This window comes from Hemiscyllium ocellatum, chromosome 16 (genome assembly GCF_020745735.1).
Source record: "Hemiscyllium ocellatum isolate sHemOce1 chromosome 16, sHemOce1.pat.X.cur, whole genome shotgun sequence".
Lineage (NCBI taxonomy): Eukaryota > Metazoa > Chordata > Chondrichthyes > Orectolobiformes > Hemiscylliidae > Hemiscyllium > Hemiscyllium ocellatum.
In genome coordinates this window covers 78,325,872-78,350,498 of record NC_083416.1, presented here as the reverse complement: position 1 = coordinate 78,350,498, position 24,627 = coordinate 78,325,872, and the positions used below count along the sequence as shown (strand labels likewise).

At 47.5% G+C, this 24,627-nt stretch overlaps 1 protein-coding gene across 1 annotated transcript in view; it reads left to right on the top strand.

Annotated features, from left to right (window-relative positions):
- Positions 1–24,627, top strand: part of gemin5 (gem (nuclear organelle) associated protein 5) — a 76,252-nt gene that overhangs the window by 37,476 nt on the left and 14,149 nt on the right. The window contains exons 12-21 of the mRNA XM_060836951.1: positions 119–192; positions 5,303–5,484; positions 6,458–6,597; positions 10,172–10,343; positions 11,418–11,663; positions 13,678–13,809; positions 15,155–15,277; positions 18,874–18,969; positions 19,757–19,894; positions 22,315–22,462. Coding sequence (XP_060692934.1) covers positions 119–192; positions 5,303–5,484; positions 6,458–6,597; positions 10,172–10,343; positions 11,418–11,663; positions 13,678–13,809; positions 15,155–15,277; positions 18,874–18,969; positions 19,757–19,894; positions 22,315–22,462 — 1,451 coding nt within the window. The remainder of the gene's footprint in view (positions 1–118; positions 193–5,302; positions 5,485–6,457; positions 6,598–10,171; positions 10,344–11,417; positions 11,664–13,677; positions 13,810–15,154; positions 15,278–18,873; positions 18,970–19,756; positions 19,895–22,314; positions 22,463–24,627) is intronic.

Below are 24,627 nucleotides of genomic sequence, written 5' to 3'. Positions count from 1 at the left end.
AGTTAAGGTTCTAGAGTGTTGGAGCTGCACCCATCCAGGCAAGTGGGGAGTATTGATGTTCATTGGTCAATGCACTTTGTTGATACATTCTGTTTATTGTCTCCCTATCCCTCATTAGCATAAACTTCCAGGTCGCAGTGAACTGAACTGGAAACCTGATGGTAAAATCCTGGCTATTGGGAACGACGATGGGTGAGACTTTATCACATCACTTTTTGCCATGTGGCTGGATTAACTTAGGTACATGTGGCAGCACAGTGAGCCACCTTGAACTGCTGTCATCCTTGTGAGGGGAATGGGGCTGAGCGTTGGTGCAGGGGAGTGGATTCCAGGCATTTCACCTGTAATTACAAGTTGGGAAGGTTAAGGGATAGGGATGACAGGCATCTTGTGGCGTGGTGGTAGTGTCCCTGCCTCTGAGCCTGAGGGTGTCTCTGGTTCCCAATCCTTGTTCCCAGATAATAATATCTCTGAACAGAAAATGTGTCAATATTATTTCACTCCATTAATAATCTTGATAATTCAGTTCAAATGTGTGTGGACCTGGGAGTCTGAATAACATTCAACACTAAATTAAAGAGGTATTTGGTAAATGACATGAAAAGGCTGGTGTCAGCTGATGTGACCACCAGGATGTTGGATCATTTACGTCCAGCTGGTTCACTAATAAACATGTTATAAGGGCACCTTCATGTTCATGATGTGGTGAAGCTGGTGTTGGACTGGGGTGTACAAAGTTCAAAAGTAACACAATGCCAGGTTATAGTCCAACAGGTTTAATTGGAAGCACCAGCTCTCGGAGTGCTGCTCCTTCATCAGGTGGTTGTGGAGCAGTGCTCCGAAAGCTAGTGCTTCCAGTTAAACCTGTTGGACTATCACCTGGTGTGTGATTTTTAACCTTCTGTTCAAGTTACTTCACTCACTCACTCCCAAACGTGCACAGTTGTACTCTTAACTCACACCTAACCTTGTGTACACTGTCTCGCATGTTTGAAAAATGGCTGCAGCATTTGCACACACAGTAACCTTTGGGACTTTGGTTTGATTCAGTCTGTGTGTTCGCAGACACTGACAATGAGATTTGCAGTGACTGCAATACCTCCTTCATTTATTTCAGTGAATAATCATGTGATTGTCCTTGGCCTATTTGTGGTTTCAGTTTACACTTGGCTGCTGTTAACTGACTTAGTAAGCTGCTGAGTTGGCCCTGAGCAATAAATGTCAGCCTTGCCAGTAATGCCAGTTTCCTGAGAGTGACTGCACCTTTTTTCAAATTCCTCACCGAATTGACATTTGCTCTTTTGTTGATATAGTCAATGGTAATCACTCTCTCTCAAAAGAAATATTTATTGGCCATTCGTTGCTGAGTTTTAGAAAATGGTGTTTTGGGGTAGAAGTGTCAAGGGAACCTAATTGTTTTCCCATAGATGTAGGATTGACAGAATCCCTCATGGGAAAGGAGGCCATTTGGCCCATTTTGCTTTGACCAGCTTCCTTTCAAAGGGCTATCCAATTTCCCAAGATTCTCCTTGGGCTGGAGAGTTTATGAAGAGAGATTGGACAGGCTGGGGTCATTTTCACTGGATTAGAGGAGACTGAGGGGGCCATGATTGAGATGGAGAAAATTGAGGCATAAAGATAGGTTCGAGAGGAAGGACCCTTTTCCTTTGGTGGAGCGATCAATGTGCACGGTCATAGATTGAAGGTAAAGGCCGGGCGGTTTAGAGGAGATGTTAGGAAAACTTTTTTTCACCCAGAGGGTGGTGGGAATCTGGAAATCCCTGCCTGTAAAAGGGGCAGAAACAGAAACCCTCATCGCATTCAGGAAATGTTTAGATGTCCTTTTGTGAGGCGTAAGCACACAAGGCTACGGAGCAAGTGCTGGGAAAGGGGTTTTGGGCAGTTAGGGGGTTGTATTTGGGCAGTTGGGGGGTTGTATTTGGGCAGTTAGAGGGTTGTATTTGGGCAGTTGGGGGGTTGTATTTGGGCAGTTAGGGGGTTGTATTTGGGCAGTTAGGGGGTTGTATTTGGGCAGTTAGGGGGTTGTATTTGGGCAGTTAGAGGGTTGTATTTGGGCAGTTAGGGGGTTGTATTTGGGCAGTTAGGGGGTTGTATTTGGGCAGTTAGGGGGTTGTATTTGGGCAGTTGGGGGGTTGTATTTGAGCAGTTAGGGGGTTGTATTTGGGCAGTTAGGGGGTTGTATTTGAGCAGTTGGGGGGTTGTATTTGGGCAGTTAGGGGGTTGTATTTGGGCAGTTAGGGGATTGTATTTGGGCAGTTAGAGGGTTGTATTTGGGCAGTTAGGGGGTTGTATTTGGGCAGTTAGGGGGTTGTATTTGGGCAGTTAGGGGGTTGTATTTGGGCAGTTGGGGGGTTGTATTTGAGCAGTTGGGGGGTTGTATTTGGGCAGTTAGAGGGTTGTATTTGGGCAGTTAGGGGGTTGTATTTGGGCAGTTAGGGGGTTGTATTTGGGCAGTTAGGGGGTTGTATTTGGGCAGTTGGGGGGTTGTATTTGAGCAGTTGGGGGGTTGTATTTGGGCAGTTAGAGGGTTGTATTTGGGCAGTTGGGGGGTTGTATTTGGGCAGTTAGGGGGTTGTATTTGGGCAGTTAGAGGGTTGTATTTGAGCAGTTGGGGGGTTGTATTTGGGCAGTTGGGGGGTTGTATTTGGGCAGTTAGGGGGTTGTATTTGAGCAGTTAGAGGGTTGTATTTGAGCAGTTGGGGGGTTGTATTTGGGCAGTTAGAGGGTTGTATTTGAGCAGTTGGGGGGTTGTATTTGGGCAGTTAGGGGGTTGTATTTGGGCAGTTAGAGGGTTGTATTTGAGCAGTTGGGGGGTTGTATTTGGGCAGTTAGAGGGTTGTATTTGGGCAGTTGGGGGGTTGTATTTGGGCAGTTAGGGGGTTGTATTTGAGCAGTTAGGGGATTGTATTTGGGCAGTTAGAGGGTTGTATTTGAGCAGTTAGAGGGTTGTATTTGGGCAGTTAGGGGGTTGTATTTGGGCAGTTAGAGGGTTGTATTTGAGCAGTTAGGGGGTTGTATTTGGGCAGTTAGGGGATTGTATTTGAGCAGTTGGGGGGTTGTATTTGGGCAGTTAGAGGGTTGTATTTGAGCAGTTGGGGGTTGTATTTGGGCAGTTGGGGGGTTGTATTTGGGCAGTTAGGGGGTTGTATTTGGGCAGTTAGAGGGTTGTATTTGAGCAGTTGGGGGTTGTATTTGGGCAGTTAGAGGGTTGTATTTGGGCAGTTGGGGGGTTGTATTTGGGCAGTTAGAGGGTTGTATTTGAGCAGTTGGGGGGTTGTATTTGGGCAGTTAGGGGGTTGTATTTGGGCAGTTAGAGGGTTGTATTTGAGCAGTTGGGGGGTTGTATTTGGGCAGTTAGAGGGTTGTATTTGGGCAGTTGGGGGGTTGTATTTGGGCAGTTAGGGGGTTGTATTTGAGCAGTTAGGGGATTGTATTTGGGCAGTTAGAGGGTTGTATTTGAGCAGTTAGAGGGTTGTATTTGGGCAGTTAGGGGGTTGTATTTGGGCAGTTAGAGGGTTGTATTTGAGCAGTTAGGGGGTTGTATTTGGGCAGTTAGGGGATTGTATTTGAGCAGTTGGGGGGTTGTATTTGGGCAGTTAGAGGGTTGTATTTGAGCAGTTGGGGGGTTGTATTTGGGCAGTTGGGGGGTTGTATTTGGGCAGTTAGGGGGTTGTATTTGGGCAGTTAGAGGGTTGTATTTGAGCAGTTGGGGGGTTGTATTTGGGCAGTTAGAGGGTTGTATTTGGGCAGTTGGGGGGTTGTATTTGGGCAGTTAGGGGGTTGTATTTGAGCAGTTAGGGGATTGTATTTGGGCAGTTAGAGGGTTGTATTTGAGCAGTTAGAGGGTTGTATTTGGGCAGTTAGGGGGTTGTATTTGGGCAGTTAGAGGGTTGTATTTGAGCAGTTAGGGGGTTGTATTTGGGCAGTTAGGGGGTTGTATTTGGGCAGTTGGGGGGTTGTATTTGGGCAGTTGGGGGGTTGTATTTGGGCAGTTAGAGGGTTGTATTTGAGCAGTTAGGGGGTTGTATTTGGGCAGTTAGAGGGTTGTATTTGAGCAGTTAGGGGGTTGTATTTGGGCAGTTGGGGGGTTGTATTTGGGCAGTTAGAGGGTTGTATTTGGGCAGTTAGAGGGTTGTATTTGAGCAGTTGGGGGGTTGTATTTGGGCAGTTAGAGGGTTGTATTTGAGCAGTTGGGGGGTTGTATTTGGGCAGTTAGAGGGTTGTATTTGGGCAGTTGGGGGGTTGTATTTGGGCAGTTAGGGGGTTGTATTTGAGCAGTTAGGGGATTGTATTTGGGCAGTTAGAGGGTTGTATTTGAGCAGTTAGAGGGTTGTATTTGGGCAGTTAGGGGGTTGTATTTGGGCAGTTAGAGGGTTGTATTTGAGCAGTTAGGGGGTTGTATTTGGGCAGTTGGGGGGTTGTATTTGGGCAGTTGGGGGGTTGTATTTGGGCAGTTGGGGGGTTGTATTTGGGCAGTTGGGGGGTTGTATTTGGGCAGTTGGGGGGTTGTATTTGGGCAGTTAGGGGGTTGTATTTGGACAGTTAGGGGGTTGTATTTGGGCAGTTAGGGGGTTGTATTTGGGCAGTTAGGGGGTTGTATTTGGGCAGTTGGGGGGTTGTATTTGGGCAGTTAGAGGGTTGTATTTGGGCAGTTAGAGGGTTGTATTTGGGCAGTTAGAGGGTTGTATTTGAGCAGTTAGAGGGTTGTATTTGGGCAGTTAGAGGGTTGTATTTGGGCAGTTAGAGGGTTGTATTTGGGCAGTTAGAGGGTTGTATTTGAGCAGTTAGAGGGTTGTATTTGGGCAGTTAGAGGGTTGTATTTGGGCAGGACAGACTCGATGGGCTGAATTATAAACTGAAGTCACAAATCAGTCAAGGACAATCATAGAAACAAAGAAGGTAGGAGCAGGAGGGGGCCATTCGGCCCTTCAAGCCTGCTTAGCCATTCATCATGATCATGGCTGATTGTCCGATCCAATAGCTTAATCCTGCTTTCTCCCCATGACCTTTGATCCCATTCACCCCAAGTGCTATAGCGAGCTACCTCTTAAATATATTTTATATGTTGTAAACCCCTATGACTCTAATTTGTCCCATGGTCTCTTAACTCTCTCCCTGTAGCTTGATTAAAGTTTCCGTGTAATGGGGAGGGTGGGAAAATGTTCTTATTGTATCCTTGAAGTCATTGCTGTTCTAATTTTCCTTCTGACTCACCCTCACAGTTGGGGTGTGTTGTGTGGATGCTGTTGCTATGGTATTTGATGTTTCTGTCTCTCTCTAGGTCGATTGAGATCTTCCAGGCTCCTCACTTGAAGTTGCTATGCACCATCCAGACGCACCACAAGCTGGTGAATGCTATCCGCTGGCATCACCCACACGGCACACAACCTGAGCTCAGCTCCCTCATCGCCTCCGGCTCCAACAATGCCATTATCTACGTTCACAACCTGAAAACCGTGCTGGGTAACTGCTCCCCCTAACTCTCTCTGTGGCACACCGACAGACTCCCCTCTTCACACACCATAAACCCCGGCCCCATCCCCAAAGGATCGTAGCGAGCAGGAGTAGGCCACTTGGCCCTTCGAGCCTGCTGCATGACTGTGGCTCATTATCCGGTCCCCGATCACACCCTGCTGGGTGTCCCACTTTGTCCCAGTGTGCCGGCTATCTTGAGCTGTTGAACCTGCCCATGCTCCTGTCCACATTCCCGTTCACTCCTGACACTCTGCAGGGCCGAGGCTGACCTCACCTGTGATAGAAGGGATGGGCTTGAGGGGGCTGAATGGCCTCTTTTGCCTTCTTGGACAGGGAGTCCTTGCGCCACAGGTGTCTGGATTGGACGACTAGTCTCTGTTTCTCATGGTTCACCGTTTCGGCCGCATCCTGCAATCCCATTGAGCTGACGGGAGGTTTGGATCGGACTCGGTCCATTGTGTACAAGTTGTTCTGCTGTCACGCAACACTCCCATTCCTCTGCAACTCCATGCTGTAGAAAATCACGCTGTGGGAAATCACTGTCTAAAATAAATCGCTATCTTCACGCTGTAGAAGGTCACATTGAAAATTGCTGTACCTATTCAATAGAAAGTTCGTGCTATCCAAACAGCGTCTACAATTAATCAATCATGTTATAACCAATTCACGTTGACGGAACACAGGTTATACCATAATGACCTGTTCAGTAGCTACTCAGGTTAGCGTGAGAAGTGACAGACTGTTAGCACGCACTGTCACTCCCTTTCACTCTGTCCTGCTCACAGTATCCTATTGACAGCATTGTGCGGTGGTTTATTAGTGAGCTCCACGGACTGCCAGTCTGTGCAGTGCAACCAAAAACTCCCTCCTTCAGCTCAGTGCTTGCTCCTGCATTATCATAAGGCAGCAAGGCAGTCAAATGGAATCAAAGCGCAAGTTATTTCCTTTCTCTTTGTCTCAGAGAGCCCTCCGGACAGTCCAACAACAGTGACTGAACCGTACAGGACGTTACCAGGGCATACTGCGAAGATCACGAGTCTGGCGTGGAGCCCTCACCACGATGGAAGGCTGGTGTCAGCCTGCTATGATGGCACTGCACAGGTGAGCTCCTCACTCAACAGGGCCTTAAACTAGAAAACGACTGAGACTTTGACATCTCGAGTATTTTCCCCTATCCCTCAAGTACCTGCAGAAATGGGAGTGATCCACCAGCTTTCTGAACTCTCGTGGGATGTAGGTATCGCTGGCTGGGCCCAGCATTTATTGCCTGTCCCTAGTTGCCCCTTGAGAAGGTGGGTGTGAGCTGTCTTCTTGAACCGCTGCAGTCCATGTGCTGTAGGTAGACCCACTTTGTCATTAGGAGGGAATTCCAGGATTTTGACCCAGCGACACTGAAGGAACAGTGATATATTTCCAAGTCGGGAAGGTGAGTGGCTTGAAGGGGAACCTGCAGATGGTGATGTTCCCTTGTATCTGCTGCCCTTGTCCTTCTAAATGATGATGGTTGTGGGTTTGGAAAATTTCTAAGATGAATTTCTGCAGTGCCTCTTGTAAATGGTAGACACTGCTGCTACTGAGCATCTGCTGCTACTGAGCATCTGCTGCTACTGATGGTGGAAGTGGTTGGCACTACATCCACAAATAATCACAAGCTCCTCTATTCTGAATAAAGTTGAGCTTCTTGCGTGTTGTTGGAGCCGCAGCCAGCCAGGCTAGTGGGGAGTATTCCATCACACTCCTGCCTTGGGCCCTGTGGATGGTGGACAGGCTTTGGGGAGTCAGGGGGTGAGTTACTCGCCGCAGTATTCCTAACCTCTGACCTTCTGTTGCAGCCACTGCTTTTACATAGCGAGTCCATTTGAGTTTCTGATCATTGGTAATCCAAAAATGTTGATAGTGGTGATTCAACGATGGTAACACCATTGAATGTCAAGGGGTGGAGCTTAAATTGTTTCTTATTGGAGATGATCAGTATCTGGCACTTGTGTGACAGGAATGTTACTTAAGGATGTCAAGGTTTTCGATAGGGCACTGTGGGGATATGCCAGGCTGGATCCAGGGCAGAGGGAACCTGATGGTGCTGAGAGATTGGAGAAGCTGAGTTAGTTTTCCCTGTGGAACAGAGTAGGTTAAACCAAGATTTAATGGCAGAACCTGACAAGTTCTGATCAAGGAAATAAGAAACTGTTTTCATTAGTTGAAGAGTCAGCCACCAGAAAGACACTGGTTTGTGGCTGTTGATGAGAGAGAGAGAGATGGGAATAATCTTTTGTGCAGTGAGTGCTGATCTAGAATTACCTTAAAAGATGGTGGAAGCAGGTTCCAAAGGGAATCCAATAATCCTTGGACGGGGTATGGTGGGAGGGCGGGGGTGGGGTGGGGAGTGGGGAGTACAGGACTGAATAAAAACATGGGAATATGAGAATGTTTGCCCTGATGATGCTTCATACCTTTCGTTGACAAATATCTATCAATGACAGTTGTAAAGTTTAAGAATTCACCCAAAATCAATTGCTTTTTGTCAAAGGTGGTTCCAAACCTATACCAACCTTTCTGTATGGATATAGTTTCCTGATTTTGCCTCTTAAGAAATTAGAGTCTGACTTCTTTACCATTTCTCCCTACTCCGAGACTATCTGACCGGTAGGAATAACATCTCTCTATCTCTGTCCAGTTTATTAGCTACCTTTGTGTCTTGAAAGCTTCAAACTGCTGTTTAACCTTCTAAATTGCAGGGAATGCAATCCTTTGCTTGTTTATAGTATGTCCCCCTTATGTCTCCCTTATAATTTAACCCTTAGAGTCCGGGCATCATTCTGATGAATCTACACTGCACACCCTGCAATCCTTTATGTGGAGGTGAGGGGTGCAGGAAGGTGCTGTTGACAGAGAACTGCTCTCAAATGCTCCAGTGTGACCTGACTAGTGCTCCATGTAACTGAAGCATGATCGATTATTTTCTAGGCCTTCCAAAGATCTGACATAGGGGTATGGGCTGAATGGCTGTCTCCTGTGCTTTATTATTCTTGGTGATGCTGCTCCTAGTGGTGGGTGTTGAGTAATAGGAGCAGGCCATTCAGCCCCTTGAGCCTGTTCCACCATTCACTGAGATCATGGCTGATCTGTGGCCTAACTCCACACATCTGCCTTTGGCCCACATCCCATAATATTTTGCTTAACAAAAAGTAGTCTATCTCTAACAGCATCAACAGCTTGTCGGTACTTAAAATGACCTTTAAGCTAATAGCTAATGTACTCACCTGGTCCTGAGGGTGTGACATTTGGCAGCGATGAGGATTGCCACACCTTTGCTGTTGTCTCCCAGTTTATGTGGAAGTGAGGAATGTAGGGAGGTGCTGTTCATATTGCCTCAGTGATTTGCTACGTTCTCGTATAGTCAGACTGCGTGACTTCAAAAGTCTGCAGCTGTTGGGCTTCATTGGGGTGGCACACTGGGGAAGCAAGCCCCACTTTACAGCAATTACTGGAAAGGAAAGGGGACTAATCTGGAGGTGTTTTTACAAGAGAACCAGCCACCCTGTGCCTCTTGCAAACGAGCATTCAGAAAAGGAGAGATGAGAAGTCACCTTCTAATCAGCAAGAACAAATTCAACAGATCTTGTGAACAAAGATGACTGAATTGCTTTGCGGGTTACCCTGCTGCCTACCTTTTTCTGTTTGTGTGGGGGGGGTTTGGGGAATTAGTTTTAATTTGTGGTGTGTTATGATGACAGTTTGGCCTGTAGCACGAGTCTGTCTTTAATAAATAGTGATTCTTGGTCAGGAGAAACCTGGTCCATGTTTTTTAATCACCTGACTCTGGTAATTGGAGGATATTGAGCATTTATTTTAAAGTCTTTGACTTTAATGTTGACTCCAAAAACAGTGTGAATTGGTTTCTAGTCTGTTACCCCAGTCAGATGTGACACCTGTTGCACTGTCCATTGTCTCACTGTGGCCTGGGAGTCTTTTGCCAGTCGCTGAATCCCCCCCTCCCCTGGTTTTTGACTCTTGTCCCAAGAGAAGCAGTTTCTCTCTCTATGCAGACCCCTCGTGATTTTGACTGCCTTAATCAAACAGCCCCAGTTATTCCAATCGATCCACAAAACTGCAGCACGGTGGCTCGATGGTTAGCACTGCAGCCTCGATTCCACCCACTGGTGACTGTCAGTCTGGAGTTTGCACGTTCTTCCCCCGTGTCTGCCGTGGGGTTTCCTCCCACAGCCCAAAGATGTGCAGATTAGCTGGATTGGCCATGGGAAATTGCACCATGGTGTCCAGGGATGTGCAGGCCAGGTAGATGAGCCATGGGGAATGAAGGGTTACAGGGACAGGGTAGAGGTTTGGGTGGAATGCTGTTCGGAAGGTCGGGGTGGAATCGATGGGCCGAATGGCCTGCTGCTACACTGTAGGGATTCTATGAACTCTAGTTCCTCGTTCTTGGAACTGATTGAGTAAATCCTTTCTGCACCCAAAGCCTTTCTCTCCTTCCTAGGCCAGACCTAGATGAATGTGGTCTGAGTTGTAAAGGCGGTGAGGATTATTTTGTGGATTGTGGGAGGAGCAGGCTCAGTAGGAAGGCTAACCCTGGTTTAGGGGGAGGGAGGGTGTTTTATTCCCTGGGTTACACATTCACTCTTTATGGAAAGTTATGGCGATGCTTTCTGTGTTTCAGGTCTGGGACATCCTGAAGGAGGAGCCTCTGAGCAACTATCGAGGCCACATCGGGAGGTTGCTGGGGGTCCAGTGGTCTCCAGTTGATCCGAACTGTGTGTGGACAGGAGGCGATGACTTCACAGTACGGCAGTGGGAGGTCTCAAAGCAAGAACATACCCGACCACCCAAAGGTACTGACCACCTCGTCCTGCATCGTCCCTGTCCCACAGTCATTGTAACATTTTGTTCCAGCCTTTACCACTTTCCTGTAAAATATCTCTGCCTCGGGACATCCATGTGAACTCTGCAGCCATTTGAGTGTTTTTGAGATGTCGTCATTGCTATGTAAGAGGAATGGTGATCGATTTTTGTACATAGCAAGACCTGATTTAGTGACGGTAATTGAGAGATTACGCATTCCATATTGGCAGCAGGAATAAACTATTAGCTCCTCCCCCCATCACCAAAATTCCAAACACTGTAAGTTTCACCTACCATCAGGCAGGAGTTTGGTTAAATACAGAAAAGTTGAAAAGGCCTCTCCCCTCCCCGTGCCCAGTTTGGGAATTTCTTGCTGTTCCTTCAGTGTGACTGGGTCACAATCCTGGAACTCCCTCCCCAAGGGCATTGTGGGTCTGCAGCAGTTCAAGAAGGCAGCTCACCACCACATTCTCAAGGGGCAGTTAGGGACGGGCAATAAACTGAGGCCCAGTTGGTGTTGCCCAGGGCCTGAGTGAGTGTAAATACATTATTCAGAGGGATGTCCTCTGCTGGGACAGTTCACCAGGAGGTGTCAGAATCTTCCAGTTCAAGCTAGGCTATAAGGCAGTGATACCCAGAGCTACCTTTCCCACAATAAAATGAATAAAAATCTGGAATTCCTTTCCCCTGATCTCTTCTCTGTGCTCTCCCCACCACCACCACCTGAAACATTAGCAGAGGGATGGTTGGAACTTTAAAGACTGGGATTGAATTTTTGTTTTGAATTGGCTAATGATACCAGATCCCTTGGAGAAGAGCAGAGAAAATGGAGTTTAGGTCCATCTCAAACCGTAGGTTGAATGGTAGGAAGCCTCTAAAGGGCTGAATGGCCGCCTGCTCTTCCTGTGCAGTGTTGTAAGATGTCGATGTTACCAACCCGGCTGGTCACAAAGCTGTCTTTTCCATTGTGGCAGATTTTGAAGCTCTTGCTCCAGAGGTTCAGCAACCGAGGAGCGTTTTAAATGATTTCTTTCTTTTCTACCCCCTCTCAAAAAACAATCCAGGAAAGAAGTCCATCGAGTTGGAGAAGAAAAGGCCCAACTGCGCGAAACCCAAATCGAAAAAGGCCAGGAAGCGAACCGAGAAGGGGAGCGTTGGGCAGGATGGGGAAGAGACCCGGGAAAACTCAACGCAGAGTGTGGTAGGCAGTAGGAACAGCAGCGCCGACCAAGCGGAGGAAGAGGAGGAGGAAGACAGTCGGGACGAGACAGAGATGGCAAAGTTGTCCAATGGGACTTCTCGAACCCCGGGTAGGCAGCTCTTCCCACGTTTCTCCCTGGTTGCTGTGTTGGCTGGAGTTCAGGGGGCCTCTGTCCCTTATAACCCCATGGCGATGCTCCCCTGACACCAGTGCAGGAGGAATGCTGCACAGTCAGAGGTGTGGTTTCACATCTCATCCCCCGATGGCATTTGGCAGGAGAGGTTGGCACGGCGGTCATATCAGGCTGTGGTGCTGTGGGGGCACAGGTTCAGATCTCACCAGGACTGCTGGTGGTGGAATTTAAATTCACTTGATCAAATCTGGTTGAAATCTAGTCTCATAGAAACGGAAAATGTGAGTGACTGAAGGCCTTTCAGCCCGTCGTGTCCGCTCTGCCCTTTAGCATGATCATGACGGAACTTGTTTAAATTATCCTGAAATCTCTTTACATCCTCCATGTCACACTCCAGTCTAGTTCTGTGTTTTCAGTGAACTTGGAAATATTACACTTAATTCCCTCATCCATATCATCGTTATTTATTATGGATAGCTTGAATCCAGCACTGATTCCTACAGTATTCCACTTATCACTGCCTTCCACAACAAAAATGACCCATTTATTCCTGTTCTGTTTCCTGCCTGCTAACACATTCTCAGTCCATGCCAGTACATTAGCCTCAGTCCTATGTGTTTTTGATTTCGACCAAAGACCTCCTGTCGTGGATTTCATTAAAAGCCTTCTTAAAAATTCCAAATACACCACCTTCACTGGATTCCCCATATCTATCTTATTTTTAATATTCACAAAAAAAGTCTCCAGTAGCTTTGTCAAACACCATCTCTTTAATCAATCCATATTGACTTTATTTAATCCTGTTGGTATTTTCAAGTTGTCCTGTTGTTGCATCCTTCCTGAACTTTGACATTTAATTTTCTATCTACTGATGTCAGACTCACGGGTCTGTAATTCCCGGTTTTCCCTCTTCCTCCTCTTATAAATGGTGGAGTGACGTTTTGCCAGGACTGTACCAGAAACTATAGAACTTGGGAAGATAATGACCAATACATCTGCTATTTCTATAGTTACCTTGGGTTGTAGATTATCAGGCGTTGGCATTTGTCTACTTTCAGTCCCATTCATTTATCCAACACACTTTTCTTTCCCCCTCCAATATGAATTCCTTTCAGTTCCTCCTTCCCACAAGGATTAGGGAACCTAACCCTATTTCTAGTACTCCTGAGAAGTTTTTTGTTCTTCGAGTCGTAGAAATGTACAGCATGGAAACAGACCCTTCGGTCCAACTTGTCCATGCTGGCCATGTATCCTAACCTAATTTAGTTCCATTTGCCAACACTTGCCCATATCCCTCTAAACCCTTTCTATTCAAATACCTATCCAGATGCCTTTTAAATGTTGTAATTGTACCAGCCTCCTCTGGCAGCTCATTCCAGACACGTACCAGCATTTGCATGAAAAAGTTGCCCCTTTGGTCCCTTCTAAATCTTACACTTCTCACCCTTAACCTGTCCTTGTTCATATAAGCAGTTGTTTAATTGCTCTGTCACATCTTTATCATCTGTTATCAATGCTCCTATTTTTATATTGTGAGGAGCTTATGTTTGTCTATGCTAATTTTCCTTTCTACATGCTGAAGAAGATATTGAATCCACTTTTATATTCCTTGTACATTTACTCTTGTACTCTATCTTATTCACCCTGTTAATGACTGTCTTGGCCCTCCATTGCTGAATTCTAAACTGCTCCCAGTCCTCGGCTTGCTACGTTTTTGAGGAAATTTGTATGACTCCTCTTTGGGACAGTGATGGTGACCTTAAAATTTGCAATTGTGATTAAAAACCACATGTAATTCATCAGTGTGTTTATCTGGCCTGGTCTGGCCTACATATGACTCTAGATCCACTGTAATGTGGTGACTCTTAACTGTCTTCAGGAATAGTGTCACGAGTCAGTAAGTCGATGATGATTGCTCTCGTTGATTTGTGCAGGCTGTGCTTCACTCGCTTACTCTCTCTCACCTTCCTCTACGTCTCTTCCCGAATAGTTTCACTGAATGAGCCCAGAGCATTGGAGAACACGGAACGCGTTCTTCCCAACAGCCTACACACCAACCTGAGCCAAACTCCCCAGGGGAAGCCAGACCGGCTGAAGGATGAGAGGAGGAGGGAGCGAGCAGGTAAACCTTCATCTGACTGAGATTGTACTTTGAGATGTTTCTGGCCACGTGCAGGATGCTGGAGCCAGAGGGCAGGGGGGAATGATGGACCAGGGCAGAGTGGAGCTCCCTCAGCCTGCCCTGTTCTCCTCTAAGGAGAAAGTGAGGTCTGCAGATGCTGGAGGTCAGAGCTGAAAATGTGTTGCTGGAAAAGCGCAGCAGGTCAGGCAGCATCCAAGGAACAGGAAATTCGACGTTTCGGGCCTAAAGCCCTTCATCAGGAAGGGCTTATGCCCGAAACATCGAATTTCCTGTTCCTTGGATGCTGCCTGACCTGCTGCGCTTTTCCAGCAACACATTTTCAGCTATGCTCCTCTAAGTCAGCCCCAATCTCAGTCAGGTTTCACCCTGTCACTGCACCAGTGTAAGCGAAATTCCACTGTACCACTCAATCGAAAGAAACAATCCGATTTTTCAGACTTAATCACCTTTCAGCTCTATGTGGCAAAAAAGACCTTGAATCTGTATAGCGCCGTTCACCTCTGTAGTGTCACTGAAAAGCGATGGGCAACCTTCAAAAGAGCAGAGACCCGTTTCTTAGAAAAACAACAACTTAGATTACAGCAGAAAAGCAGGCCATTCAGCCTAGATGTTCCATGCTGTGCTCGGGCCTCTGCCTCCCTCATCCTAAACTTCCATCAACCCAGCCGGTTATTCCTTTCTCCATCATAGGGTTACTGAAATGTTCACTCAGTGATAGCGAGTTCCTTTGTTCCTCTCTCCTTCTACCCATCCCCTTCCCCAATTCCACATCTCTCTCCATCGTCCCTCCCCCGCCCCCACTCAATCCCCACATCTCTCCCCACCCCCTTGCCCCCCTGACCTTCCCTTCCCCACCCCCCCCACCAAGAATTATCTCCCTGAATTCTGATTAAGCTGCTTCTAGATGTCAACCATTTTGAAAAAACATCCCATTTTGGACGGGCCACTTAGGTTCCATTAGGCTCCCCCTCCCCCTCCCCCTCCCCTCCCCTCACCTTTCAGTGCAGCAGATATTTCCCACTTGCCGCAGAGACCAGGCCTTGGTTTTCTGATCCAAGAAATGACTCTTAAGTCAGTGCCACCCTTCCCCCAGAGCCCATTGCGTTGTTTTGTTTTAATTTGAGCTGATGGAGATTGGGCAGTGGGAGAGTGGTGGAATAGCCTGGGCCTAGGGTAGTGCAGGCACGAGTGATGGTTTCTGCAGTGGATGAGCTGAGGCAAGGCCTGTGATGGCTAATCTGGACAAAAAGTAACAAGTTATGTGGCGCTTCGAGTGGGAGACAATGATCAGGCGCGTGTTTGAGGCTGGTGCTTGTTGTTGTAGAGGTGGCTATGAAGAAGAAGAAAGGACGATCTATTCTCCCACTCAGTACGATCAACGATCACCGCTCAAAGGAGGAGCTTCTCTCGGACTGTGTGAATCTCGCTAACATCCTCTACTCGAAAGGTGAGTTGTGTACAGCAAGAATCTGTGCACCTTTTATATTCTAGCTCTTCCTCTTCTCTCCTGGGATATAGACATCTCTGAGGTGGTCCAGAGTCCCTGACTGACCTTGAACCGAGTGAGCCATTAAACTGTTTCAGGGGTCAGTTCAGAATCAGCCGTAATCTTGTGCATCCGGAGACACGACATAGAATCCGTACAGCATGGATAGAGGCCATTCGGCCCATTGAGTTTACACCAACCTTCCAAAATGACCTATCTCCATAACCCTGCATTTCCCATGGCCAGTTCAGCTAACCTGCACATCTTTGGACTGTGGGAGGAAACCGGAGCACCCGGAGGAAACCCACGCAGACACGGGGAGAATGTGCAAACTCCACACTGACAGTCACCTGAGGCTGGAATCGAACTTGGTTCCCTTGCTTTGTGAGGCAGCGGTGCTAACCAATGAGCCACCATACTGCCCCTTGGAGGCTTGTATCCCTCAGAAATGAACCATTACAGATTAATCAGTTGAATTTAACTTGCAAGTTGCTGTGCTGGGATTTGAACCCACGACCCCAAAGCATTACCCCGAGTCTCTGAATTGCTGGGGCAACCAGCAGGAGGCGGGAAGAACACGGCAAGCCAGGCAGCATCAGGAGAAGTCAATGTTTCGGGTTGGACTCCAGGCCAGTGACAGTGTCACTACACCATTCCTTTGCAATGTTTTATGTTTATTGATGGGATGTGGGTGTCACTGTCTCACCCGGATTTATTCATTAATATCAACTACGTTGCTGTGGGTCTAGGGGTCCTATATAGGCCAGGACAGGTAAGGACCGCAGTATCCTGCTCTAAATGATATTCGTGAACAGTGGTTGACAATTGACAGTGGTTTCATGGTCATCATTAGGCTAGCTTTTGATTTTTTGATGCAGAATTCATGTCTGCTGTGGTGGGATTTGAACCCCTCTCCTCAGATCATTAGCCTGGGCCTCTGTATTTCTAGTTCTGTGTCAGTATCACTATGCCACTGCCTGCACTGGCTTTCACTGCCTCAGGGTATCACAGACCATTTTCACAGCCAATTCAGTACTTCCTGAAATGTAACCACTCTGATAATGTTGGAAACTCGATTAAATTGCTCAAAGCAAGCCGCTACGAGTAACAACAGGATAATGACCAGAGAGAACTGAAAGCAAAAAAGTGCTGGAAATCACAGTGAGCCAGGCAGCTTCTGTGGAGAGAGAGCAAGCTCTGATGAAGAGTCATCTAGTTTGGAAACGTTAGCTTGCTCTCTCTCCACGGATGCTACCTGGCTCACTGTGATTTCCAGCACTTTTTTGTTTGCAGTTCAGATTCCAGCATCCGCGGTATCTTGCTGCTATAATGACCAGAGAGGTTTGTTTTCTTTCTCATTGGTTGGTTGAGGGATCCGTGTTGGCTGAGATACTGGAGGAGAGCCTACTGTTCTTCGGTAGCCACCTCAAAGGGTGGGCAGAGGGGATTTGTACACTTGGCTCCAACAAGCTCAGTTTATAGCTAAATGCCCTCCTCCCTGGAGCCAATCTCGTGTAAAGACCACGTGCGGCCTATCACAATGACTCCATTGTTGCCCCCGACGTGGCTCACAGAAGGCCCAGGGTGTGTGGGGTTGGAGCACTGGCCAGCAGCACAAGCCTAGGGTGCAGTTCCAGTCTTTGCCAACAGGAGGAGCTTGGCATGTGGTCATCCCGGTGCCCTGAACTCTGGTGTCAGGGAGGGATTGGGCGATATGCAGTATCTGCTGTGCCCTTGTCTGTTTTTCCTATTGCATTAGTTGGGTGGTAATGTCACTGGCCTGGGAACCAGGAGGCCCAGGTTAATATTTGGGGGACGTGGGTTCAAAACTCACCCTGAGAGCTGGTGGCTTTTCAGTTCACTGGTGAATAAGTGTATAAAGACCGTCTCGGTGCAATGACGATTGTGAAATTGTTATTGATTGTTTTTGTAAAAACCCATCTGGTTCACCAGGAGGGAGATTTGCAGCCCTTACTGGGTCTGGGCCTAAATGTGACTCCAGACTCTCAGCACTCACCATTCAAGCACAATTAGGGCCGGGTAACAGATGGTAATCTTTGCCAGTGGCACCCACATGGGAAAAGGAAAGCTTTGATGAGGGTAGTCAGTTCTGTCACTATGATGCTGCTCTCTGTACGTTAACCAATGGGAATGTGATCATTATGAACACTCATAGAATCCCTGCAGTGTGGAAGCAGGTCATTCGGCCCATAGAGTCCACACTGACTCTCCGAAGATGATTCCACCCAGACACACCCCTCGCCCTATTGCCATATCCCTCAAAGCTAATCCATCTTGTTTGAACATCACTGGACACTATGGGCAATTGAGCATGGCCAAACATGCACATCTTTGGACTGTGGGAGGAAACCAGAGCACCCGGAGGAAACCCACGCAGACACAGGGAGAATGTGCAACCACCACACAGACAGTCACCCGAGGCTGGAATCAAACCTGGGTCTCGGGCGCTGTGAGGCAGCAGTGCTAACCACTGAGTCACCCTTCCCAAGTTGTCTCCTGCATCTGCCCCCAGCCTGTGGTTCCTGTCTGTGGAGACTTTCCTCTGGGAGTTGTTGTGGTGGTTCTGTGGGTGTGCAATGTTTAGGTATCTTCCTGGAGTCAGGACCTGGAGTAATTTTTATTCATTCCAGGGATGTGGCCTTTGCTAGATTGGTTGGTCTATCTCTAATTGCCTTGAAAGGTGGTGATGAACTCCTGCCATTAATATCGTTCTCCAAAAACTCATCATTCTTCCTTGGAAATATATCACTGTTCTTTCACTGTTACTGGGTGTAAATGCTGGAATTCCCTCCCTCCGGGCACTCACGTGGAGCACTGTTTCAAGAAGGTAGTGCACTACAACCACCTTGAGGGCAATTAGAGATGGGCAATTAATGCTGCCCTGGGATTGATGCCCATTTCCCCTGCATGAATAAAATTTCATGTCATTTTGTAATATGTTAGATCGTGGATTATGGGTGTCACTGGCTAGGGAAGGATTAGCCATCTCTAATTGGTCAGAGGCCCATTGAGAGTCAACCACATTGCTATGGGTCCCGAGTCACGTGTAGACTAGATCAGGTAAGGACCGCAGATTCTTAGGGGACTTGACAGAGTAGATTCAGAAAGATTGTTTCCCCTGATGGGAGAGTCTAGGGCCAGATGATATAATCTCAGAATTAAAGATCACCGATTTAATTCCAAGATGAGGAATGTTTTCTGGCAGTGGGTGAACCGCTGGAATTCTTTACTGCTGAGGACTGTCGGGGGCTGGGTCATTCAGTATATTTCAGACTGAAATGGATCTTTAAGCAGTAAGGGAATTCAGGGTTATAGGAAAAAGGCAGGAAGGTGGAGTTGAGGATGATTGGATCAACTGTGATTTTATTGAATAGCAGAGCAAATTTGATGGGCTGAATGGCCTACTTCTGCTTCTATGTCCCATGGCAGGTTTCCTTCCTTGAAGGACATTAGTGAGTCAAATGATTGCTCAGCCCACAGGAGATGGGATTACCTGCTGACGGTGGCCCCTTTAATGGTGTTTTCTGTTGATGTAGAGTCTGAGAGCCAGAGTCGGCCAGGATCGGGAGCTGAAATCCAGCTGGGTCTCTATGCGGACAGGCCAGCTCTGTACAGGATGTTCAAGGAGGAAGGTAAGTCTGCAATCCTTCCATCAGGACCCCTGAACAGCTACACACCAGCCTGTCCTGATCGGTAAGAAGCTGATACTGGAACTGGTCGCTTGGCATCTTGGGGAGAAAGGGATCACGTTTAGTGTGGGATTCGTGGGGAAAGGGTTGGCGGAGGACGCTCCAGCCAGCGATGCTGATATCCTGTGAGCGAATATACATCGCTGGCTGGGCCAGCATTCAACATCCATTCCCCTCCACCAGGCGGAAGGTGGTGATGAACTGTGACAGTCCATGGACGTTCCTATTTATCTCTGCCTCTTTTTGCCTGCCTTACTCTCTCTCTTTCCCTCTTCCCTTGGGAGTCATTGGCCCAATCTGAACTCTGGCTGCTCACTAGCGCCATGACTAGCCGTGGCTTTAGCTGGATCTGCAGCTGGAGTGTGAGGGCACTTTGATTTGGCCCAGGATCTGGCTCTAGTCAGGCAGGGTTGTGAGAGTATGTGGGAGCATTAGAAGGGGAGAATGTTCCTCCAGTGGGTGGGTGGGTGCCACCTTTCCCTCTGTTGGGAAGACGGAGGAGGAGTCCAGTCCCTCCCTTCCAAAAGTTTTTCCCTCTCTATTTGGCGGTCTTTCTGTCTCAAAAATTGCAACCAAAACCAAATTCCAGCCAGGCCTTCTATCTTGCAATCCCTTCTCTGACCTTGGGGAAGGAGTAAAGACAATATTTCATTGGATTTTTGTTTCATTGGATTTTCCTTCCCATATTTTGTTTGACCATGATGTGTATTTGCTCCATGTTTTTTAACAGGGCAGAATCATCTAGAAGCTGGGCATTCTGAGGTCTGTTACCAGCTGATGTTGTGGAAAGGTGACATTGGAGGAGCTTTGGAGATGGCCACTGAGAGGGGAGAGCTCAACGACGCTTTAGTTGCTATGGCGCCCATGGGTAGGTTCGTAGAATCCCTACAGTGTGGAAACTTCGGCCCAACAAGTTCACACTGACCCTCCGAAGAGTAACCCACCCAGATGTATTCCCCTACCCTATTACCCTATAATTTACCCCTGACTAATTGCACCTAACCTACACATCCCTGGACACTCTGGGCAATTTAGCATGGCCAATTCACCTAAACTGCACATCTTTGGACTGTGGGAGGAAACCGGAGAGCCCAGAAGAAACCCACGCAGACACAGGGAAAATGTGCAAACTCCACACAGTCAGTCGCCCGAGGTTGGAATCGAACTCGGGTCCCTGGCACTGTGAGGCAGTAGTGCTAGCCACTGAGTCACCATGCCATCCCTTGTTGTATTTTCTTGCCCATTTTTCTATGAGAGGCCTTGGCACAGTGGTTAGCACTGCTGTCTCACAGCGCCTGAGACCCGGGTTCAATTCCTGACTCAGGCGACTGACTGTGTGGAGTTTGCACGTTCTCCCCGTGTCTGCGTGGGTTTCCTCCGGGTGCTCCGGTTTCCTCCCACAGTCACAAAGATGTGCGGGTCAGGTGAATTGGCCATGCTAAATTGCCCGTAGTGTTAGGTAAGGGGTAAATGTAAGGGAATGGGAGGGTTGCGCTTTGGCGGGTCGGTGTGGACTTGTTGGGCCGAAGGGCCTGTTTCCACACTGTAAGTAATCTAATCTAATCTTTGACCAGCAGTTTTGTGTGCAGTTTTGGTATCTCTATCTGAGGAAGGATGTCCATGTTATACAGGAAATGCAGTGAAGGATTACCAGACTGACTCCTGGGAGTTACATATGAAGAGAGGCTGGATTAGTTAGATTCGCTGAGATGATGAAAATGAGGGAGATCTCATGGAAATCTATAAAATTCTTACAGGACTGGACAGGGTAGACATAGGAAGGATGTTCCTGAGGGTGGGGTGTTTGGTTAACACTGTCACCCTCTCTGCTGTTTGCAACACTGCAAACATGAGGTGCTACGTTTTGGAAAGGTAAGTCAGGGCAGAATTTACACACTTAATGGTAAGGTCCTGGGGAGTGTGGTGCACAAAGAGACCTTGGAGTGCAGGTTCACAGCTCCTTGAAAGTAGAGTTGCAGGTAGATATGACCGTGAAGAAGGCGTTTGGTACATTAGCCTTTGTTGGTCAAAATATTGAACATTGGAGTTGGAAGGTCATATTGTGGTTGTACAGGACACTGGTTAGACCATTTCTGTAATACTCTGTTCAGTTGTGGTCTCCTTGCTAGAGGAAAGATGTTGTGAAACTTGAAAGGGTTCAGAAAAGATTGGAGCTATAGGGAGAGGTTGAACAGGCTGGGGCTGTTTTCTCTGGAGTGTCAGAGGCTGACCTTATAGAGAGGGCATGGAGAGGGTGAATAGTCAAAAGTCTTTATCCAAGGGGAGCAGAGTCCAGAATTAGAGGGTATAGGTTTAAGATGAGAGATTTAAAAGAGCCGGAAGGGGCAACCTTTTCTCACACACAGTGGTACGTGTATGGAATAAGCTGCCAGAAGAATTGGTGGAGGCTGGTACAATTGTAACATTTAAAAGGCACCTGGATTGGTATATGATTAAGAAGGGTTTGGAGGGATATGGACCAAATACTGGCAAATGGGACTTGAGTATTTTAGGATGTCTGGTCGGCATGGATGAGTTAGCCTGAAGGGTCTGTTTCTGTGCTGTACATCTGTATGACTCTCTGAAATATCTATGTACTTCCTGTCCATTTTTAACTATTTGTAACTAGTTCATCATCTATGCTGTAACTGTCCTAGATTAGATTCCCTACAGTGTGGAAACAGGCCCTTCGGCCCAATAAGTCCACACAGACCCTCCAAAGAGGAACCCACCCAGACCCATTTCCCTCTGACTAATGCACATAGCACTACGGGCAATTTAGCATGGCCAATTCACCTGACCTGCACGTCTTTCGACTTTGGGAGGAAACTGGAACACCCGGAGGAAACCCAAGCAGACTCTGGGAGAATGTGAAACTGTCCGAGGTTGGAATTGAACCTGGGACCCTGGTGCTGTGAGGCAGTAGTGCTAACCACTGAGCCACCGTGCCACCCCTGGGAGTATTTGATGGAGACAGTGTAGAGGGAGCTGACCATTCAGTTTAAAAGAGTAGAGGGAGGTTCACTTTCAGTTTAAAAGAGTAGAGGAATCTTTTCTCTGTATTTAACTACATGCTATACCTGCCGTGGAAGTGTTTGATGGTTTCAATTTTTACTGTTAATTTTAAAAGAGCAGAAGAGGCTTTACTTACAGTTTGAGTGGGGGAGCTTCAGTCCGTATCTAACTCTGTGCTGGGAGTGTTTGCTGGGGGCAGTGTAGAGGAGGCTTCTCTGTGATGCTGCCTATGTTAACTCCTCTGTATTAAACAACAGCCTTTGTTCCTTGCAGCTGGGTACACAGTTTGGGTGCGAACAGTTGAAGCCTTTTCCAAACAGCTGTGTTTCCAGGAACAGTATGTGAAGGCTGCCACTTACCTGCTGTATATCCACAAGGTCTACGAAGCCGTGAAGCTTCTCCAGTCTCACCAGCTGTTCCGGTAAGAGGGGGGGAGTCCGTGGTTTGTGCTGGGACAGGGGTTAGATGCTGGAGTGTGGGGGCCAGGAGCTCGTGGGTTCAAATGTCAATGCGTTTGACATAATGGGCAGGATCAAGCTGACACTCACAGTATTGCAGCACCATCCTTCATAGAATCAGTGTTCCCTCTGTGACTATTCAGTCCATTGAGTCTGTAATGCCCCTTCCTTGTCTCCAATCTCCTGCTTGTTCCCAGTGGTTGGGTTAATGATATCCCTTCAGACACTCACTCAATTCCCATTTGGATCTGCTTGCACTGGCCTTTTATACCCAATGTCCCAAACCACAACTTGCTGATTCCTCCTCCATTTCTTTTCATCCTTTGCTAATTATTGCAAATCCGTCTCCTCTGGCTACTTCACCAGAGGAAACCCTTCTGTGCATGAGGAACTGAAAGAGACTGCTCCCGATTATGATTTGGAGGTGCTGGTGTTGGACTGGGGTGTACAAAGTTAAAAATCACACAACACCAGGTTATAGTCCAACAGGTTTCATTGGAAGCACACTAGCTTTCAGAGCGACACTCCTTCATCAGGTGATAATGGAAGCCTCAATCCTAACACAGCAAAGGCTACGACAGCGGATGAATGGGCACCGCACAACAGACAGGAGGGTTCCCTCCCAGTTGGGGAACACTTCAGTGGTCCAGGACATTCAGCCTTGGATCTTCAAGTGACCATCCTCCAAGGTGGACATTGGGACAGGCAGCAGAGAAAAGTGGCTGAGCAGAGGCTGATAGCTAAGTTCGGTACCCATTGGGAGGGCCTCAACTGGGACCTTGGGTTCATGTCACATTATAGGTGACCACCATTGCACTACACACACACAGATACTCCTATACACACACACACACACACACACACACACACACACACACACACACACACACACACACACACACACTCAGGCGTGCGCACACACACACACACACACACATCCAATCTCTCTCTCTCTCTCACACACGCGCACACATACACACACACCCATCCATACACACACACACACCCATCCATACACACACACACACACCCATCCATACACACACACACGCACACCCCCCCATCCATCCACACACACACACACACACACACACACACACCCACCCACCCATCCACGCGCGTGCGCGCACACACACACACACACACACACACACACACTTTCTCACACTCACAACCCCCACCCCAGACAGAGCCACACGCACAGACAGACTAAGGCCCACATGCACACATATATTTTGTGGGGTGAATTTGTACTTGCAGAGTGACATTGCACTTTGCACAAAAACTGCATACATTCATGTAGAACTCTGAGCTCGAAAACTGCATGAATTTATGTAAAACTCCGTTATCTCACCTTTTAGATTAGAATCAATCTAAACATGATGGCATAGACAGAGAACACAGGGGGCTAACACCTTCACCATATTGTCTAGCTATTCACCATTGTTAACAGCTAACCCGAGAATACAATTTTATTTTAAAAAGGTTTTGTGATTTACACATGAAAGAAGTGACACTGTATTCTAACAGATGAAAGGCTTGACAATCAATTTTTCAATGTATAATTTCAGTTACATCACACTGTAAATTTTTGCTATAAATTCTGTGTTAGGATTGAGCCCCCCACTATTACCTGGTGAAGGAGCGTCACTCCGAAAGCTAGTGTGCTTCCAATTAAACCTGTCGGACTATAACCTGGTGTTGTGTGATTTTTAACTTTGTGCTCCCGATTATGAACACATTTAACCAAACATTTCCTTAATTTTCCCTGCTCCATGGAGAGCAACCCCTCTGCTTCTCCGGTCCCTCTACGTCCCTAAAGGATATCATCCCTGATTGCATTCCAGTCCATCTCCTCTACACCCTCCGCAAGGTTCTTCCTGAAATCTAACGCCCAGCACGGTGTACAATCCACCCGAGGAGACCTCGTCAGTATTTCCTGTACAGCTGCAACATGACCTTCCAGCTTCTTCCACATCCCTTGATCTTAATCATTTCGCTTTTGAAGGCTATCTATTTAGCTGCCTGGTCCGAAGCTCTGGAATCCCATCCTTCCACCTCTCTGTCTCTGTCTCCATCTCTTCCCCCATTTTAAGATAAAATATCCCTCTTTGACTAAGCTTTTGGT